This window comes from Musca domestica, unplaced genomic scaffold (assembly GCF_030504385.1).
Source record: "Musca domestica strain aabys unplaced genomic scaffold, Musca_domestica.polishedcontigs.V.1.1 15, whole genome shotgun sequence".
Taxonomy (NCBI): Eukaryota; Metazoa; Arthropoda; class Insecta; order Diptera; family Muscidae; genus Musca; species Musca domestica.
Genome location: NW_026712207.1, coordinates 16,141,390 through 16,162,028, shown reverse-complemented (window position 1 = coordinate 16,162,028; position 20,639 = coordinate 16,141,390). Strand labels below are relative to the sequence as shown.

Sequence of the window (20,639 nt, the reverse complement as noted above, 5' to 3'; positions counted from 1 at the left end):
CCTTTGCGAATACGTCAAGTTTGGTAATAGAAATCGCCTGGATTTTACATATGCAAATAATTTCAGGATGAATTTTGAATGAAATTTATAATTCGGGTTCTCATTATACTCGAAATATGATCGAAGATCACATTTTGATGTTACGGTAACGACAAAATTTGATGTATATTGAAGGTTTAAAACAATTTTTCGGACCAATCCAGCTTTTGTGGGGTCTAATAACACCGTTTTCACTTGCTAGCTATAGTTATAATTTCCTCAGACAAATAAACAATTTGCGCTTTTTTTTGTTCGTGCTGTATGCAGAAAATATTCACTTTTTAATACAACACCTTACTTCGCATTTTACAGAATTTTAGCTGTAAACGAAGATAGCTCCCAAACTTCCACAAAGCGACTACAATAACTCTAGTTTTGAAATACAGGGTGAGATAAAAAAACTGCAACAAAGTCAAACGCCATGATTTTTACATTTTTTTAAACTTTATTGAATGAAAGCACAAAATTTCGAAAATAGCATCAAATTTTAGAATGAGTTTAGATTTGTTCGAATTGGTCACCTTTGGCACGAATTTTGGCCAGCAAACGGCCAATGAAAGCGTCACACGCTGCCTGAATGTTGCTCTGCGGTTTTTTGGCCCACTTCCGGCAAAGCGCTTGCTTGAGGTGATCGACACTTTGGTATTTTTTAGTGCCAACCTTGCTTTCCAAAATGCTCCAGATACAATATTCCAACGGATTGGTATTCGGAGATTTTGGTGGCCATTGTGCACTGGAAATGATGGAAGGAAACTCATTTTGTAACCATTCTTGAGTGACGCGTGCTGAGTGCGAGAGGAGAGCGACCATCGGCTGTTATGGCGTTATGGCCCACACCATCACCATAGCCGGAGAAAACAAAATTCGGCAGTTCACCACTTTCGGCCAAGCGACGCAACTCTTTCGCTCTATTGAGTGTATTTTCTTTCTGTGGCGATGTAAGTTCTTGCACTTTTTGGAATTTCAATGGCTTTTCCCTGAGCTCATTTTTATACCCTCCACCTTGGAAAGGAGGGTATATTAACTTTGTCATTCCGTTTGTAACATCCTTAAATATTCGTCTTAGACCCCATAAAGTATATATATTCATAATCAGCATAAAATTCTAAGTCGATTTAACGATGTCCGTCTGTCTGTTGAAATCACGATACAGCCCACATTATTTGACGTAGAGCGAAAATTTAGCAGAGCTACTTGCATTGTGTCTAGAATGGTTGGTATTGAAAATGAGATATATCGGTCCACGTTCTGGTATAGTCCCCATATAACGGTACCTCCCGATATTCGGTATTTTTGGTGATTTATGCCACATTTTTTCACGGATTTGTCTGAAAATTGGTATTTGTTGGTCATAATGGGTCCTAGTTCGTGTGGCAAAACATTTTGGTGTAGCCCCATATAACGGTACCCCCCGATATTCGGCACATTTCTTCTAATGTTTATTTTACCCTAAGGTGGAGGGTATTAAAAGTTTGGCCCGGCCGAAATTAATGTTTTTTTACTTGTTAATATTTGCCGAATAAAATATTGAGATATGTTCAGCTCACGAGCCATTTTTCGACCAATAAAAAATACACAACATAATGAGCTGTCGCTGGAATAATTTTAACAGCTGTCGGACGAGTGGTTTAGAAATGACAGCAGTCTGAAGTTGCTTACAGTTTTTTCATCTCACCCTGTATATATGCTTGATCAGCGTAAGATTCTGTCCTGTCCTCCCGTCCGTCTGTTGTAATCACGCTAGAGTCAAAACGAATAAACCTAAAATTCAGATCAGTCTTTTGTCTGCAGGCAGGTCAATATGAACTATATCGGTCCACGATATCGTATAGGCCCCATTAAACGGTACCCCCGGCATTTGGTATTTTGAGGATTGTAGCCAAATTTTTCAATAAAATTGTCTGAAAATCAACAAAAGGAGTTCCTTCTGAGTACTTTACCCCTGCAAGAGTATTGGCCATGTAGGTCTAGATATCGTATATCTCCAATATAACAGTACCTCCCTATATTCGGTATTTTGATGATTTTAGCTTTAATTTTTAATGGCATTGTCTGAAAATCTGTACCCCCTGGAAGAAAAATGTCTTTATAGGCCCACGATATCGTATAGCCCTACGGTACCCCCGATATTCGAAATGATTCAGCGGAGTTGTTTCAAATTTCGTATTAAGAATTAGCAATGGGTACTGCATCCTATGACAAAAAATTGGGTATGCAGGCCCACGTCTTCATAAAGCCTCTATGTAACGGTAGCTCCCAATATTCGGTATTTTCATGATTTTAGCGATATTATTCACCGGAGTGGTTTAAAATTTTGTATTTAGAGTTCATAATGCGAACTATAATGGGTTATGGCAAAAGTTTCCTATGGTGGTCCACGTCTTCGTATAGAGCCCAATATAATGGCTATATTCGGTACTTTTAAGTTTGTAACAGAATTTTTAACGGATTTTATTTTTTTGAAAATTTCCAAATTTGTTCCAAATGTTGGAGTGTTCAAAGTTCGGCCCGTCCGAACTTACTGCTTTTTTACTTGTCCTACTTATTAAAGGTAGTAATTTGTATCTAATTGTCTAGATTAGACTACAAATGTTAATTTTTTTAGTAACTCAGACTTACTTTTCGAATAAAAACTGTTAAAAGGGAGTCTGGTGTAAGCTAATTATTGTGTAAAATGATTGGCCAGTACGATAGACCCTACAACACAGTGTAAATGTGATGGAAGCAAAAATCAAAAAAATGAGCTTAAAAGCTTTTCCCTACATCAACTCGTACGTCCAGCTACCCATCCATCGCTATGGAGTCAATGAGTTTTGCCATTTGTGGCACATAATCATCATTATTATCTGCGTCGCCGTTGTTCGTGGCAATAAAGGGTGAAAATGACATTTGATGCTTTTCAATGCAAAAATGAAAAAAAAAAAACACACACTAAATTACCTCTGCCGCCAACGCTCGCTGCCGATTGCAACGATAAAAGCCATTTTGAATGGAAAATTGAATTAAATCTCATCAGCTCAGGCAACACACAGTCTGATGTTTGGAATCCAACATTCACAAGGCGATAGATGATAGTGTAATCAAATGAATATTTTGAATTATTTATTTGCCGAGCGAAAAAAATGTCTTAAAATATTTCATCCGGGTGGGAATAGACTTTATTTTGAAATTATATAAATAAATAAAATTGAGTTTTCTCCGCAATGAGAAAATACAAGCGATAAGCGACAGAGGACCAAACTGAAAGGCACCTTAACAAAATATCTCCCTAGATATGGGGTGTATTGCATGAAATTATTAAAATTCATCAAAAAGATAAAAAAATAAGTCATTGCCTGAACATACATATTGTATATCATAGGAATCGTTAATTCGGAAATGTATATTACCTTGTTCTAAAGTAATCAATGATGATTTTTATCACGTTTGACCACAGTGTTTACATAAGAATTTGACACATTACCAACAAATCCATATGTATTTATAAATAAATATTATTTTTCATACAATGAGCGTTAATTGATTTGGGCGTTAAAGTGTGTTGAACGATCGTTGTTCCTGTGTTGTGGTTTACCCACATGTGCCAATATTAATCATACGCAATACGCAATCCCTTTGGGGAGAAATATCTAAACAATCTACATCACTTTCATTTCAATGAAAAACTACGTAAAATATTGAAACCTAATTCCCACAAGACCCCTTGGCTTGTATTTGATGAATATTTTCAAAAATATAAATAATTAATGGTTTTGTTACAATACATACATTTTGATTTTGTTTTCTATCGCACAAGTCACTGCAATAGTTTTACTCCTTACGTTTTTGTGGCTTAGAGTTAGAGCAATGGCACAGCTGCATCCAAATAACTCTAACTAAATGACTGAGCTGCAAAAAAAATTGGCTGTTGCTTTTCGAAATGAATAAAAAACAAACCTTGGGTGCCGTTGGCATAAGGTCAACGGAGCCATTATTGCCATAAAAACCTCCATAAACCACAGTTTATGTAACATTTTGTGGTTTCACAAAAGAGGATGATAGACTACTCAAACAAGAGAGTTATAACTGAAAAGGGGACACACATTTCGTTTTAGAGTAAATATAAGATTTGCGTATCTTTAAAATTTTTATAGACCATAAATAATAAAGTAATATGAATATAATTATATTTAAGTTGTGGGATAAATACAATCATAAATGAATTCTTGGTTTTGTATCCTGATATAATATGTTAAAATTCTTATAACACCTAATTGTATTTCATCTCTTTTAGGAAACCTTCAATCTGCAGGAAAAAAAAAACAATAAAGTGTTCAACACCTTTCTATGGGGGTTATGCAGGGTTAACCTACTTTAAGATGATTTATTTGAAGCATAAGGAATGGATATGACAGTTTTAATCCGAACCCAGTGGGTTAATCCATTCATATGTAAACGAACTGCTAGACCTATTTTATCCGTTGAAATTCCGATTTCAATTTAAGATTTTAAAGTTTAGGTTAAAAATGAGATTAAATCTTTTATTTTATTTTATTTATTTCCTTTTCCATTAAATCCATTTTATGCATATTTAGTAGAGCTTCCCGTAACAAAAGAATTTATTTGAAGTAGATCATACCACCTATCAACATTTGTCTTTAGAGCAGTTATAGTTTGGTTTCAGTGGAAACTTATGTATTTGTGGCAGATCCAATTCTGAATCGATTTTCACTAAATTTGAAGGAGACATTTTTATATTTTATATCAAATAACATTGTATAACATCACAATGTAGCGAGGAACCTCATTTTGTAACCATTCTTGGGTGGCGCGTGCTGAGTGCGATGATGCTGAGTCCTGTTGGAATGTCCGAGGTCTACGGCCAAAATTCTTGCGTGCCCAAGACTTTAATACACCCTCCAAAATAATATTCGGCATTTATTCTGGTGCCACTTCACGAATAACTTTTTTTTGGAAAATTGTCGCAAAAATGTTTTTGTACGCTTGTAAACAATATAATGAGCTGTCACTGGAATAATTTTAACAGCTGTCGAACGAGTGTCTTAGAAATGATAGCAGTCTAAAGTTTGTTGCAGTTTTTTCATCTCATTCTTTATATATGGGAGCTGTAAATATATCTGAACCGATTTTGTGTACAATTAACCCGAAATCGTTTGAAGAGCTATATCCAAATGTGGAAGCTATATCCAAATCTGGACCGATCTTCATACAATTTGGCAGAGATATTTCTGGGCTGTATCTGATATCTTATACCAAATATCTTTTTTTGTGGGGTGCATATTACGAATATGGGGGACTAAGCTATAGCTATATTTGAAACGATTTTCACCATTTTGATGTACTTACTTCTTGGCTGAATTCGATCGGATGTGCCGAGGACTTTTGGACTGATATTGGCCATTTGGTGCACAATTAACCCGAAATCGGTTGAAGATATATATAGGAGCCATATCTAAATTTGATATCCGATTCACACCAATTTCAATTGGGTTCATCCTTGGGCCAAAAAATATTGTTTGGATAATTTCATCTCAATCAAATAATAAATGCGACCTGCATTTTGTTAACAAAAATACATGGACAAACGGACGGACTGACGGACATGCATAAATCGTCTCAGAAAGTGATTATATGAAGATCCTCAAAAGTAACTATGGGTCTATCTCGCTCCCTTCACCATGTTCCAAACGAATTCGCAAACACATAATACCCTTACCACTATTGGGTATAAAAATGTGTATATCATAACTTAGTACATGCCGAACATAACTTCCAATTTCATAACCCACATGTTTGTATATGATATGATTAAAACAAAACATTTTAAGAAATAAAGGAGACTATACATAAGCAGCTTGGAATTATATTTCCCATATCTATAGAATCCAAAGAATTTTATGACTTTTTTTGTCCGAAAAAGCTTTATGCAGAACGCATTAAAATCCAGTTAAAATACTGCAGTTTGAGGTCAATGACTGTAATACTTACATCGCCAGAAATACCTTCAAATCATCAATGCGAAACGAATAACCATTAACTTTTCTTTTTTTCTGCTGTTAATTTCGTTTATAAAACACGCTTTTCCCATCCATGCACAAAGCACACGTGAATTGCAAAAACCAGAGAAAAAATGCAGAAAAACCAAATAGAAAAGAAAAGCAAAATATTTCCTCGTCGACCGAAAATTTATTCCTCTCTCAAGTTGCAAAAAAAGAAGAATAAATGCCAAATAACAAAACATAATATTTTCTATTTCATCTCATCGCTGCACTTGGCTGTTTTATACGATCGTATGACGAATTTTTGTTGTAGGCATTCATTTCGGCGTTAAAAGTAAAAAAGAAAATATGTTGCTTATTAGTGGAGGTACTCTATTCACATGAAGCATATTTGTTAATTAGCCGGTATGCATCGTCTTTTTTGTAGAATTGCAAATTGGAAGCGATTGAATATGAGCAAAAATTTTGCGGCAATAAAATGGTTTTTCGGTCTAAGTATTAACTTTTTAAATTTATAGAATTTTAATAATATTTGTTTTTTTTTTAACTAAATTGTTTCGTTTAAATTTAGAAAAGTAAATTGGTATGCATTTGATATCATATCATCTTGAAAATACACCTTGGTTTTATCATTAAACCAGCAAGGAAAGGTCAAAAGTCGGGCGGGGCCAACTATATGATACCCTACACCACTATGCATATTTAGTAGAGCTCCCGTAACAAAAAACTGTGAACCTTATTTGAAGGCTTATCATGGCTTATGGGTAGCCACAATTTGGGAACTACTACTGTATATCCAAACTCTGAATTTATTTTCAACAAATTTAACGGAGGCTTTATTTCAGCAATAGATATACCGGACCAAGTTTCAACAAAGGGAAAAATTTGGTTGCATATGAAAACATCTCTCCAATTTGGGCTGATATTACATATATGGTGGACAATCACCGTAAAATTTAATGAGATGTATATCAAAGGTACATAAAAATCTGAACTGATCTCGATAACATTTGCCGGAGGTATTTTCGAGCTGTCTCTGAGACAGGTATTAAATATCCTTGTTGTGGGGTGCATATTACTCACTTGAGGGACTTAAAACCTCTAATCGGATGAAACATATATATGGGAGCTATATCTGAACCGAATTTGGTGTACTTACTTATAGCCTAAATTCGGTCGGATGCGCCAAATTCAGGTCATTTGGACTGATATTGGCCATTTAGTGCACAGTTAACCCGAAAGATATATATGGGAACTCTATCTAAATTTGAACCGATTCTCACCAATTTCAATATGCCAAACAAATGACCTGTCCAAAATTTCATCGGGATCGGGCAATAAATTTGACCTGTACTTTGTACAAAATACAAAAATACATTGACAGACGGAGCGATGGACATGCATAAATGGACTCAGAATGTGATTCTATGTAGATCATTAAAAGGAACTATAAGTCTATCTCGTTCCCTTTGCCTGTTACAAACAAATGCACAAACACATAACACCCTGGCCACCTTGTGGTGTAGGGTATAAAAATGCGGAAACGCGGGAAATAAATCTTGCACATTGATTGTCAAAAAATATAATTTTTCTATTCGAAAATAATTTTTAAAAATTGTTCGCTGCTTAATATTGACTAACATTGCGAAGTTTGTAGATGCAAATGGTAGAGTATATGTGTAATTCAAAACATTCCCGCTTTGTTTTCGAAGACTATGATTCCTAAATTAAATTGCGTGTCTATCTACGGCATGGGTGGATATGAGGCAGCAACATCAAGGCTCTCTTGTTTTTGTGCGGTACATATCAGTTCCGTACCTCGAATGTAATTGCACATAGTTAAGTTGGTGTTGGTATATTCGTTGGATTCATAATTTGTATCTCAAACCATCCAACCATCCATCACAGATAGGCAACTTTTCTTAACTTGGCAATCGACACACATGCGACTCTAACAACTCTTTCGAAAGGGAAGTAAGCAAGTACATCACGAACATTGTGAGCTCGCATATTGTGGCATGTTGACTTGTCATTAACATTCGGGATGTAGCCAAATAAACAGAGTCCAAAATATCACGGATAGTCTTAGATTCCCTTGAGTTTAAATTGAAATAACCTTCACAAATTGTTACCTTTTCCTCTTGTTGGTGGTCTATGGTTGGTTGGCGTGTGGCATTCAAACCACCTCGTCGTTGCAGTTCGTCTCATCCCATCAAAATCACAAAATCACATTTTTTGCACTTCATTGCTAAAATTTTGAAGCATCTTGATATGATATGAGATTTGTTGATGAAATTATTTACTTAAAAATTTAGCATCTGCCTATTTGCGTTGCTGTCATATTCCCTGGGCCGGTTGCATGATCCAATATTACACAAAACTGTTCCCATCCATTTAAGATCCCAGTTGCTCATTACATGTGGCGCAATGATGCGACAAAATTTACATCAATCTACGTGTTCGGTAGTCTCTGATAAAATCAAGTAGTTTGGAGAGTCAAAAACATTTTGTCGTGTTTGCCGGTAAAATAAATGATGGGAAATGTATATATAGTTTATGAAACGTAGCCAAAAACTAGACAAATACTTTTGGGATCCCCATGAATTTCCCTTGAATTTTCAAGGCTTAAGATTACATGTTGGGCGCCTACATTTCTCCAATGTACTTTCCAATTTCCATTGCAAATCCCATAAATCGATCGGTCATGTTTTTGTTTTGTTTTCATTTATTTTTTCTTATTACAAATACGAGTAAATTTAGTTATTTTGTGCCATGTTCAAACTGGTACTGATGGCACTCTGTGGTATTAGGAGATGACAATTCAAGTGATGCTACAAACAATTACGTCTTACGAGGGGCTAGGGAATGCATGTGTGTCGTGCCAGTATATAAATCACATGTACCTGTCTATTGAATTGTATTGCTGCGAAAAAAAGCAATAATAATTTGCACATTCATTGATGCACATCTTTTCTCATATCTCTATCTTAATCTCATGAAACAAAAGTCCCAATAATGAGTATTTGTTTGAGTACTTTATCATATTGGAACGTCATTCGATTCTATTTTTATACGCAAAAAAAAGAATTTGTGTTGTTATTTCCACAGTTTCGAATGCTAAATCCTCCCGAATCCTCCGAATGAATTCAAATATTATTAAACAAGTAAGCAAAGACTTTAGTCATGCTAGACCGACCCCTGTGATGCCCTACAATACTACAATATATGGGAAAATCACATTAGGTCCAAACCCATTTGTCAATTTTTTTTTTTGAAATAACGTTATACAGTCCTGCACAAATGTTAGCGTTGACTTTTTACCAGGGCATTTGTCTTATATTTTCCCCTCTCTGTCATGCTGATTGGTATTCAAAACAATTTCACATACAAGAAGTTAAAAAGCAGTAAGTTCGTCCGGGCCGAACTTTGAATACCCTCCACCATTTGGAACGAATTTGGAAATTTTCAAAAAATAAAATCCGTTGAAAAATCTATACGACGTGGACTTACACAGACATTGTTTGACATAGGCCATTACCATATTCAAATTCGAAACTTGAAATAAAGGGTGAATATCATAATACCGTATATAGGGAGGAAGACCTTGACCTGCATAGACAATTTCCTGTCATAGGCTGTAACATCCATTACGAACTTCAAATACGACAACTCATACTATTTCGGTGAATATTATACCTAAAATCGTCAAAATACCGAATAGAGGGAGGAACTGATATATGGGGCCTATACGAAGACCTGGAAGTGCATAGACAATTTTTAGTCACAGACTGTAGTTCCCATTACGAACTTCAAATACCAAATTTGAAACAATTCCGGTGAATAATGTCGCTAAAATCATCAAAATACCGAATATCGGGAGGTACCATCATATGGGGGCTGTATGACCCTACATGGCCCATTTACGAACTTAACCTGCCTACTGACAAAATAAACATATGTGCAACATTTTAGCATTCAATCTCAATTCGTTCGAAAGATAGCTTGCTTACAACAGACAGAGAGATAGACCGCCGATATCTTGGCTAACAGTGCCACTGATAGAAGTAAAATATATTTGTGATTTCGCTGGTATTAAAATTATTCGCGGTTTAGTGGAAATGTTCATATTTTTACATAAAAGTTATGGTATATTTTAACCGCTATTGTCCGACGACCAAACAAAATATTAGGCTTCTGCCCAGCCCTTAATTCTAGCCCCATGCAACAGTACTTCTCGATATCCGATTTTGGACACATTTTCTAACATAATTGTTTAAGCGTTCAAAATGGGTTCTACCTTTTCCTATAGACCCCATGCTTTGCTATCTCACCGTGTTCGGTATTCTGATGATGTTCGTCACATTTTTCAGGGCATTGTTAGAAATTCGGTACTTAGAGTTTGTAATAGGATCGTCAGAAGACTGCTGGAACAGGTCCTTGATTTCTTATATCACCCGCCGTTGGTAAATCGGTGGGACAATCGCAGTTATTGCAATTATATTACTCCAACTCTCCACCCACAAACACTTGCCAAATTTACACATTTTTTAGTTCAAGTAATTACACACTTGAGGTCCACGGTTCTGTAACGGTAATATATGATGTTGAATCTATGACAAAAGGGGAGAAAACACTACACAATCACTGCTAGTGAAATTTGCTCTTCAATTTATATTTTATTTATCATAGATTAATTATGTCATTAAGGCCAATGCGAAAATATCAAAAGATAAACAGGTTTGTATGCAATGATGACGCTATTTAACAGCGTCCGCTGTCATGTCAAAGTAGCCCTTTGACATGTCTTGTAATAACAACGTTATTATTACAAATTTATGCATAATAACATAGACATCGGCGGACGAAGGAATGGTCATATTCATGCTCACGAAAAAACATTTCGTTAGGGTTGACCAACTCAACGCATATATTTCTTTATATATTTCTTATAACTCCGTTGGACTTGAAATTTCAAGCCGGATAAAAAATAGCTTGCCCATAGAATAATGCCACAAAAAGTGTTCTATTGCAGCTTTTGTATGTAAACAAACTCGAATTGAAAGGTGATAAAAACCCTACTTTTATAAATAAACATCTCTCCGACATCTCTATATAATAACGTAATCTAACATTGCGTTTTCTGGACGATTATTCCAAAGATAATGTCTACCGGTAGGTACTTATATTTACGAAACAAATGAGCTACACATTAGCCTTAGCGAACTACTACGTAATGTGAGACCAAGAAAAGCCAGAGAAAATGAATACTAAAAAAAAACTCAAAATCCATCCATAAGGAAGAGATTTATGTTGCACAATAAACAATAAAAACAACAAAATTAGTAAAGATAGTGGTGGAAGTCAGTGATGGGATAGCAGTGGCAACAAAAAACATACCCAAAATAAAGTTAATGAACTTCATTAAAAAAGATCATTAAGCCACACAAATTTCTCAGATTCATCAAATAAAAATATTAAACCAACGCCAACGCATTCAATTTGCAATCATGGCTTAAATTAAAAGTCAATTACATAAAGCATGGGAAAATGTCCAGAAACTCAACCTTGAAGAAAGGGTTATATTGAAAATGATTATGTCACTTGGCATAGATGTGAGAAATGTTTATCGTTAAGAATATAAATAGACTCGGTTGCTGATGTCCGTGAATTTAAATGAAAAGCTTTTTGTTATTTACTAGGTCAAACATGTTAAAATGTATAAAGATACATTCATTAAATTGAATTTGTTTTAGTTTTATTTTTATCCTGTAATTATTAAAACATGGCTTAGTTAAATGGAAAAATTTGATTTCGATTTAGATTTTGAAGAAATTCAAATCAAAATATTGTAAAAAACTAGCCTTAATCAGCAACAAGAGAATAATCCGCACATTTTCCACAGTAATAAATTGGAAAGCTTTAAGATATCTTTGGAGTAATAATGAAACGGGTATAATTTTTAAACTATAGCAGAGATTTGCAATTTTTTAACTATTTTTATTATAGTACTGTAATCATTTAAAGACTTATCACTGAATCTGTCTCCTGAACAAATTTCAACCAAATATGATAAGGACGTTGAGAAATCATAATGTAAATTCTTAATTATCAAACATGAATTATGCACTTTCTGCTTTTGGTAAGGCGCCATCTAGTTATACGTCGTAGTATACCTTATATTACATGTTGTTTTCTGCAATTCACAATAAAGTAGTAACATTTTTTGGTATTCGCAACAAAATGATAACCCGGTCTAATAAGTCGCAGTCAAACACTATAACCCAGCTCCGAACTTGAAGAGAAAAGGAACTGAGGATTGAATTTTTCGTAACTTAAAGGGCTTTTTTTGTTAAAATGCAACCAAATTACATAGTGCAAGTGAATCATATTAGAAGCTATCATCCTGCTATGTGAAAGGGTTGTCAAATACGATGAATTGAAAGTTTAAAAGATAATTTTCTCGGACGCGTGCTGATAATAGCACAAAAGCACACACACCATACTCATAAAATCAACTTGCATTCTTCATATTTTTTCATTGGCTGTTCATGTGTGGATGTGTGTGGTGCAAAATAAAATCTACAAACTATTAATATTGTGGTGAAGATGGATTCTAATCGATGATTAAAGAGCATCGGTGAACTGAAATAAAGTAAAAACTATAGTTATTACATAAATAATAGATTCGTCAAGCGCCAGAGTAATGGAGGGAACAAATATGGAGGTGGAGGAGGCGGTGTCTATAGCGACAAGGTCGAGTTCGGCAAATAATGGAAAGAATGACATCAAAGTCTCCGAGGATGGCGTAGCTAAGTTAACGTTTGGATTCTTGGACGATATGCAAGGCGGAGATAGCAGTCTAGAACCGGGCGAAGTGAAGACACCACCTCCAGGCTCTAGTCCTGCCTCGACAAAGGATTCTACCCCCATGCGAACAACAAAACCCGAACCCCCTTCGAAACAGTTGGCAAGGGAAGCGTTAGCCAAAGCAATGAAAACTGTGTCACAAATGGAAGCGGAGGCATGCGAAGAAAAGGTTCGATTAATATTGGAATTAGATGCCAAAAGGCGAAGGGAGGAAAAGCTTCAGATCGAAAAACAGCGAGAGAAAGAAGAGGATAAAGGGGAGACGAGTAAAAAATCTAAAGATGAACGTAAGAGCGCTAAAAAACATAAGAAAAGTAAGTTTAACCGTCTTGTACAAATAACAATATTAAATACTAACATTGTATTTTTAGGCAAAAAAACCACAAAGAAAGATCCAAAGGAATCTGATAGTGATGACAGTGAAGGTTGCAAATCTCTGCCGAAGAAGCCTAAAACCTCAAAACTAGCCGAGACTGACGAAAGTGAAGGATTGTGTTCGTCAGGTGATGAAGACAGCGATAAGTATGTAGAAAAAGTTTCGTCGGTTGTCGTTACTGCCTCCAACGCTCCCTCAAACCGCTTTACACCACATATCGTACACCCCCCTCATCCATCTCATCTACCGCCCGAGGCATTTATGGGTTATCGTAATCTAAATCCTTTCATGCGGGGAGCCCGTATGGACTTTCCACATGGTCGCGGTGGATTTATTCCGCGTGGTAGAGGCGGAATACGTGGAGGACGAATGCCCTTTCCGGGATTTCGACCGCCATTTTTTAATGCTGGTGGTGGAGGTGGTGGTATTTCTGGTCCCTTGGCTCGCCATCATGGTCCTCAGCATAGACAACAACATCATACTCCACCACCCAATCGGGGTCATTCACCAATACTGCCGCCCTCAACAAACTTAATGTAAGTATTAAATAAGAGTTCCTAAATAATCGTTATGTTGTCAGTATTGACACTCAAAATTATCAGTAATCCTGCGAAGCAAATTTCTTATTTGTCATCATACATTGATATTGCTAGTGGTTAAAAAATATTTCATTATGGCAATGCATTTCTAAAACCACATGTTTGGCTATTTCAGATGGACAAAATGTAAACCTACAATTTCGTATGCATTTAAATTGAGCAAAGAATCCCGAAGTAATGACAAGTTGAACCTTGGAATTAAATTAAACAAAGAAACGGGTCAAACAGATGAAGAAAATTGGGATGAAGAAGATAAACGCCCTGATGGCGATAGCCATGACACTGAAAAACAAAAAAAGAGCAAGGACAAACATAAATCTTCTTCAAAAGATAAAAGTAACAAAAAGAAAAAAATTAAAGAAGAGAAAAAACGAAAAAGAAAATCGCCATCTAAAATAATATCGGCGACAGCAAAGTCTTCAAAGAAGAAGAAGTCAAAGAAATCCAGTAGACGTAAAATAGAAAAAATACGAAAATCGTATGTAAAGTCTCGAAAATCTTCAGAAGATACTGAAAACTCTGCCGATAATAAGGAAACAGAGAGTAAAGAAGAGTACATACCAAACGAACAGGAAATTCGCGACAAAGTACAGAATATGAAAGTGGAGAAATTAGAAGCTGTTACTGAAATAAAAATTGAAGATATCACATTGAAAGTGAAGCCTCTAATTATCAAGCAAGAACCACCAGAGACTGATGAACCGACAGGAGCTGAAAAGAAAGCGTATGACATGTTTGCTGAATCTCCGCCATCTCATTCGCTGTCAAAGAAAGACGCAGTTGATGCTTCTGTTGGGGTGGGTGACAGTGCAGGAGATTTAAAAGAATTAGTAAATACAGTGAAGCCACAATGTGCTACTGAAATCGGCAGTGTAACTCCACCGTTGCCCATCAAAAGCCAGACTAAAGTACAAAAATCTCCCACATCTTTTCACGATGCAAAGGAGATACAAAAGCGTATCGATAAAATACTTCAGCAGGATGACATCAAGTTGGAGGCAATAGAAGCAGCCAAGGAGAAGTTAATGCTCAAAACTCAGAAATATCAAAGTACAAAAGAGAAGCAACATCAAAATTCGAGTGTAACACAGAAATCAAAGGATGTGGAGAAGCAGGAAACCAAGCTCAGCGTGGATAATTCGTCGAAAAAAGACGATGGCGATACAAAATATCAGGATAAAAGCGAGACATCAAAGAAAATTACAATAAATAAGGAAAAGTCATTAAAACACAATGACAGTGACCGACGTCGAGACACTTCAGAGCATAAAGGTGATGCAACTGCCAAAAACAGTAAGGACAAAGGAAGGTCTCTATCATCGTCTAATAGAGACAATCCTCATAAAGATAGGGATAGGAATGATTCAAAAGATAAATTGAGACGCAAGGATGATCATCGTCATGATTCCCGTTCAAAATATTCTCGTAATCCTTTTAAGCGTTCATCATCACGCGATCGTGGATCGACTAGTAAATCTGATAGACACCGCCGATCACGTTCAAGAGATCGCGATAACTCTTCTAAACACAAGGGTTCTTTTGAACTGAAGAAAGATGATAATTCTGGAAAATTATCGTCTAGTCGGCGACATAGTAGCAGCAGTGGCAGGTCCAGTTTGTTAAATCGTTCCAAATCAAATGACAGATCAGACAGCAGGAGTAATAGTTCCAATACTAAAGACAGATTGCATAAAGAAAATAATCGTTCGCCCGACAATAAATCGGCAACCAAACCAAAATCTCCAAGTAGAAAGCTTGATAAAAACATAGACAGCAAAGCAAAAGGAAAGGAAAAAGACAAAAATCCGGATTCTACTGTAGCATCTTTGACACCTCCTCCACCCACTACAAAATCTGCAGAAAAGTTAGAAGAAGCCCAAAAACTCTCAAAGAAAGTGGAAGAGAAAACTACAAGAATGAGGCCACTTTCATTTTCACGAAGTGAATTTCTTTCTCCCACCGAGGAGGCGGGTTCAGATTTAAATGACGACTCGCAAGAATACTCTTCGCCCCCCACAAAGTCTCCAAGTGATAAGGGCAATAGCCCGGATACTGACGACTACATGGATAATTGGGAAAATGAAGAAGACGTAGATTTGGATTTGAATGTGCCCGATGAAAGTTCAACTCCAAAACGTGTGTCTCCTGATTTGATGGAAGAAGACTCATTTGTAACTAAATTTGTTAATCCTTCTCCACCACCAAATAATGAAGGTGCTATAGGAAAGGATATGGATACAGAACTTTGCAGTTCAGTCCACCCGGCCACACCGCCATTAGAACTGCTAAATGCGGATGCGGTGTCTCAATCATCAATTGCAGCCACAAACGAGAATAAAGCCAATCCAACACAACAAAGTCAACTATTTGGTATGCAAGAACTATATAATCAGTTTATTAAAAGTGTTGAAGCCTCTGGAGTAGATATGAAAAATGTGACTATTGACGAAAATAAATCCGAACAAGATAAGCAGAACGAAGAACCAATGACATCAAAGAGTAGTGAAGAACTTCTTTCAACCTCTTCCACATCCACCTCTTCTACTTCTTCTTCAAGTTCATCAAGTTCTGAAGATAATACATCCTCCTCATCATCCTCCACTTCCAGTGCAACTTCATCCGATGAAAGTAATGACTGCGAAAACTTTTCAAAAACCCCGGAAAATCCAGAAAAGAAATTCAAGAGTGAAGTTGTCGCAGCAAATGAAAAGAGTAATGATGATGATGAAATATTGAACAAAAATCGGGAAGAAACCCCCAAACTAATAGTAAAAACAGAACCTCGCACCCCTTCTCCAGTTCAAAAGCCTCTTGTACTAAATCAACCATCTGATCCACAAAACGTAAAAACTGCAAAAACGGAAGTAGCAAAAGACTTTAAGAAACTTAGAAGCTTAGAAGCGAATCTTTCCCGCATACAAATGATGCGCGAGAACTATGACTCGAATGATGAAATTAGTGAAGAACTGCATAAAATGGAAATGTTATTTTTACAAGAGAAGAAGTTAATATTACAAAAGTACGCTAAAAACTCCAATGCAACGACTGACAGCCATAGTCATACACCAACGATGCCTATTCAATTGCCAAGTGACTCCCAAGCTCAAACACAGCCACTGCCAGAACTTGTAAAACAAGAACCGAACAAAATATTTGATTCGAATCGAGAAGCCATTAAGTTGACTATTTCACCCATGAAGCTACCATCAAAGCCGGCCATATTCCTTACATCTATGGCCGAAGACACAGAGAAGAAACCCGGCGACGACAAGGAAGAGGTAGACTTTACGGAGAAACTTGTTAAACCAGCAAAAGAAGTGGCCATCGTCAAGCCAATGATGGAAAATAAAGAATCGCAGGAGTCGCGTTCGAGAGATTCTCAGAGACACAATCGCTCTCCCGTTTATAGTTCAAGCCGTGACCGACTACGTTCACCAGCAAACTATAGGGATCGCAATCGTAGATCGTCTTCCCGATCAAGGTTTAGCCCACAACGAAGAGGTAGAGGTCGTTCACTGTCACTTAGTCCCCCGAGGCGGAATACCCGTAATGTGACGCCACCAAGGAGAGGTGTAGCACCAGGTGCCAGATTCCGTAGACGATCCCGTTCAAGGTCTCGAAGCCGAAGTCCACTACGTCAATTTGCTAATAGAAGAGGAAAGGATGTCAGTCCATTGAGAGGCAGAAAGTTAAGCAATCAATTGCATTATAAAAAGTTTTCACGTTCAAGAGGCTCAAGATCGAGATCGCCTAGATCGCCACAAAGACCAAGATCACCAAGAACGCCACCACCAAGGAGACGTTCCTATAGTCCAGATCGCTACTCTCCATTGCCATTTAAACCTCCATCTCCCCCCATGCGTCGCAGTCTGTCACCATTGAATTCTCCCCATTCTGATTCACGAAGATCACGTTCTCCACACTCTCCTAGAAGACCACGTTCTCCTCGCTCACCCAGATCTCCACGATCACCCGTATCGCCTCCACATGGATCACGCTATGAGGATCACAGACATAGACGTGATTCTAGTTTTGAAAGGCATTCGTCAATTTCCCCTCACGAACAATACTATGGCAGCCACGATCAAATATCTAGTGGTGCTGGGGTAGCTGGAACCAACTCATCATACTACTACAACATGTCCCCCAATCGCATTTCATTGGATGCCCGTATAAATATCGTATTAAATGGTCCTGGCGAAAACCCTCCAGCCATTTACGATGATTACTCGAACTATGCGCAATATGGTGGGGCTGCTTACATGTCCTTACCACCGCAACCAATGCCAGAAGCTGCCATCGGATCATCTGTGGGTTATTATTCAAATCCATACGTTTCAATGCTTCCTCCTGCGCCAACTTCTGAAGGACATCATATGCCCATAGTATCACAGCAACACATGCAATCGCATCATTCACCTTTACCTCCTCATCTACAAGCTCATTCGGCCCCACACCCATCGAGTTACTCCCCCATACCAACTATCAACAGTAATAGTATGACACACTCAGGACCACCACAAACACCGCAACAGTACTACTACAACGATTTCGCTGCATCGGGTGGTCGTATCCAGCAAATCAATCCCGTTCTTAAAGAATTACCAAAGGTTAGCTCTGTAGCTGTGCAGAAAGGAAATGTTTTGGAAATAGTACCATCGCATGTCCATACAGTAGTCACAAAATCGGATTCATCAAATGTGGATGCATCTGCCTGTACTTCTACTGCTATTAAAGCACATGATGTGGCCGCTGCATCAGAAGCGACCACCGATACGTCATCGGCAAAACACGTAACATGTTCAACAGTTTCGTGGAAGGACGAGGTTAATAGCCGACACATAAAATCAGCAGTCATGCGTTTAAATCGGGAAGGTGAAAGTTGTATGAGAAGCATATTAAAGTCATCAGCTGATCCTTCAAGCAAAACACAGTAAGATCGGCTTTTACATTTTTGCAAACATACATATCTAATTATATTTTTATTTTTAGGAAAACTGAGAAGAAAAAAGTCTATTTCGAAGATGGCATTTATCCAAGTCGCGACAGTGATGACGAGGATCGTAAATTAGTCGAAGATAGAATTCGGCGCAAGGTTTTACGTCTTCGTAAGAAGCGTGGCATTGAACTTTTGGTAGCACGTGATTTGTTGGGTGATGTCAAAATTAAGGAATCGCCTAAAATCGATCCAGCTTTAGAGAAACTACCACCACCTCCTCCACCCTCAGTACCGCTTCCAGCGCATTTGGAACAACCTATTTATTTAAGACCCCCCACACCGGTACCCCTTGTTTATTTTCATTTCGATTCAATGGTACACTCGATGTATGTTTCTCAATTGGAAAAAGGTATACCGCCACGACTGCTCAATCCCAAATGCTTACCTCCATCGGCACCACCGGCATCAGCACGTTCGCCGAATGTTAATTCACCAAACGCAACGTGCAGTAGCAGCAAAAAAGAATTGACAACCATGGCAGCATTGAATCGAGTTGGTCGTGCCGAAGGCCATAGTTTGCATTCGCCGAAGATGATGATGTGTGAAAAGTCGCGCGATAGCCCGAATCATGGATTTTCAGACCGTCATGCTACTAAAAATATTGGAAATTTCATAGGACCGCCTGGATCACCGCAATTACAACCCCCACCACAGATACGTCATGCTTCTCCGCCTATGGGTTTTATTGGCATGCGTATAAATAATTTTACCCGCCTACCCCCATCTCCTTTAACACGTGGTCCAATGCCCCACTTCGTGCCATCATTAGGTATGCCCATGAATGTTAGGCATCCGCAATTCAATATGCCACCACCGGGAATGCCGCCCGAAAATTATTCAGGGCCGCAAACTTTTAACACACCGCAAAAGCCTCCGCCGCCCGTCCTTATGAATATGCATCAGAGACCTCCGAATACAGGCTACTTTGTGGGATCACCATCCATGCAGCATCCTCCACCGCCTTTACATCCCAGTGAAATGGAACCAAACCCACATTCGAGAATGGTTAGCCCGCAAGCCATGATAGCACCTTACAACGTAAAAAAGACTGTAAATTGAATGCATGAACGCTGACGAGAATGACAGCGTATAGCGTATCGAAGGTCCATACCGGACCTGCAACTACTATTTTCATATTTATTTAAGACTTATCCGTAATAACAACATAGAAATATCATTTTCTATGTATGCAATATTAATTTGAAGTAGAATTTTGCCAATAAGGAAAAAAACTGGTCCATTGTGTTCATTCAAGGACTTCATGTTTTATATCAGTAAAATACATAACACATTTTCATCGCTTTTAAATTTAGGTATAAATGTAAATTTTTTCACACTACCAGCCAAATGTTCCCACATCTAACAATGAATTCATTTAGTTTAAGTTTTCCCACAATTGGATATGTGTTTCAGCTTATATTTTGTGTAACAAAAAGAAAACCTCCAAAACGAGTGTTCATTGAATTTATATTTTTTTAGTTACATTTGCATAGTTGTTTATTTAGTTTTTCTTTTTAGTTTGTAATCCAAATAGTTTGTTATACTACTACTACCACTCCTAATATTACACACAAATATAATTATGATTAATGTCTTATTCAATATTAGAATTTTAAATACTTTGAAAAAGTTTTAAGTAGTTTAAAGATCAATACAAAAATGTAATGAAATTGAAAACAAAACAAACAGCAAAATGTATTCAATAAAGTACATTATAAAAATGTGTGAGAATTGTATTAAATCGACGATCGTGTCAGCAT

At 37.2% G+C, this 20,639-nt stretch overlaps 1 protein-coding gene across 1 annotated transcript; it reads left to right on the top strand.

Moving 5' to 3' along the window:
• Window positions 1-12,302: 12,302 nt before the first annotated feature.
• Window positions 12,303-20,604, top strand: LOC101898790 (serine/arginine repetitive matrix protein 2). Its single transcript, XM_005186284.4, has 4 exons — window positions 12,303-13,219; window positions 13,277-13,817; window positions 13,996-18,813; window positions 18,873-20,604. Exons 1-4 carry the CDS (start codon window positions 12,742-12,744, stop codon window positions 19,936-19,938), a joined length of 6,903 nt encoding a protein of 2,300 aa, XP_005186341.2. The 5' UTR covers window positions 12,303-12,741; the 3' UTR covers window positions 19,939-20,604.
• The last annotated feature ends 35 nt before the right edge of the window (window positions 20,605-20,639 follow it).

Bases quoted from the DNA above. Each gene is read 5' to 3' on its own strand.
- LOC101898790 (XM_005186284.4), top strand. From the start codon at position 12,742: ATGGAGGGAACAAATATGGAGGTGGAGGAGGCGGTGTCTATAGCGACA. The intron at 13,818-13,995 runs GTAAGTATTAAA...TGGCTATTTCAG, and splicing joins CCGCCCTCAACAAACTTAAT to ATGGACAAAATGTAAACCTA. The intron at 18,814-18,872 runs GTAAGATCGGCT...TTTTATTTTTAG, and splicing joins GATCCTTCAAGCAAAACACA to GAAAACTGAGAAGAAAAAAG.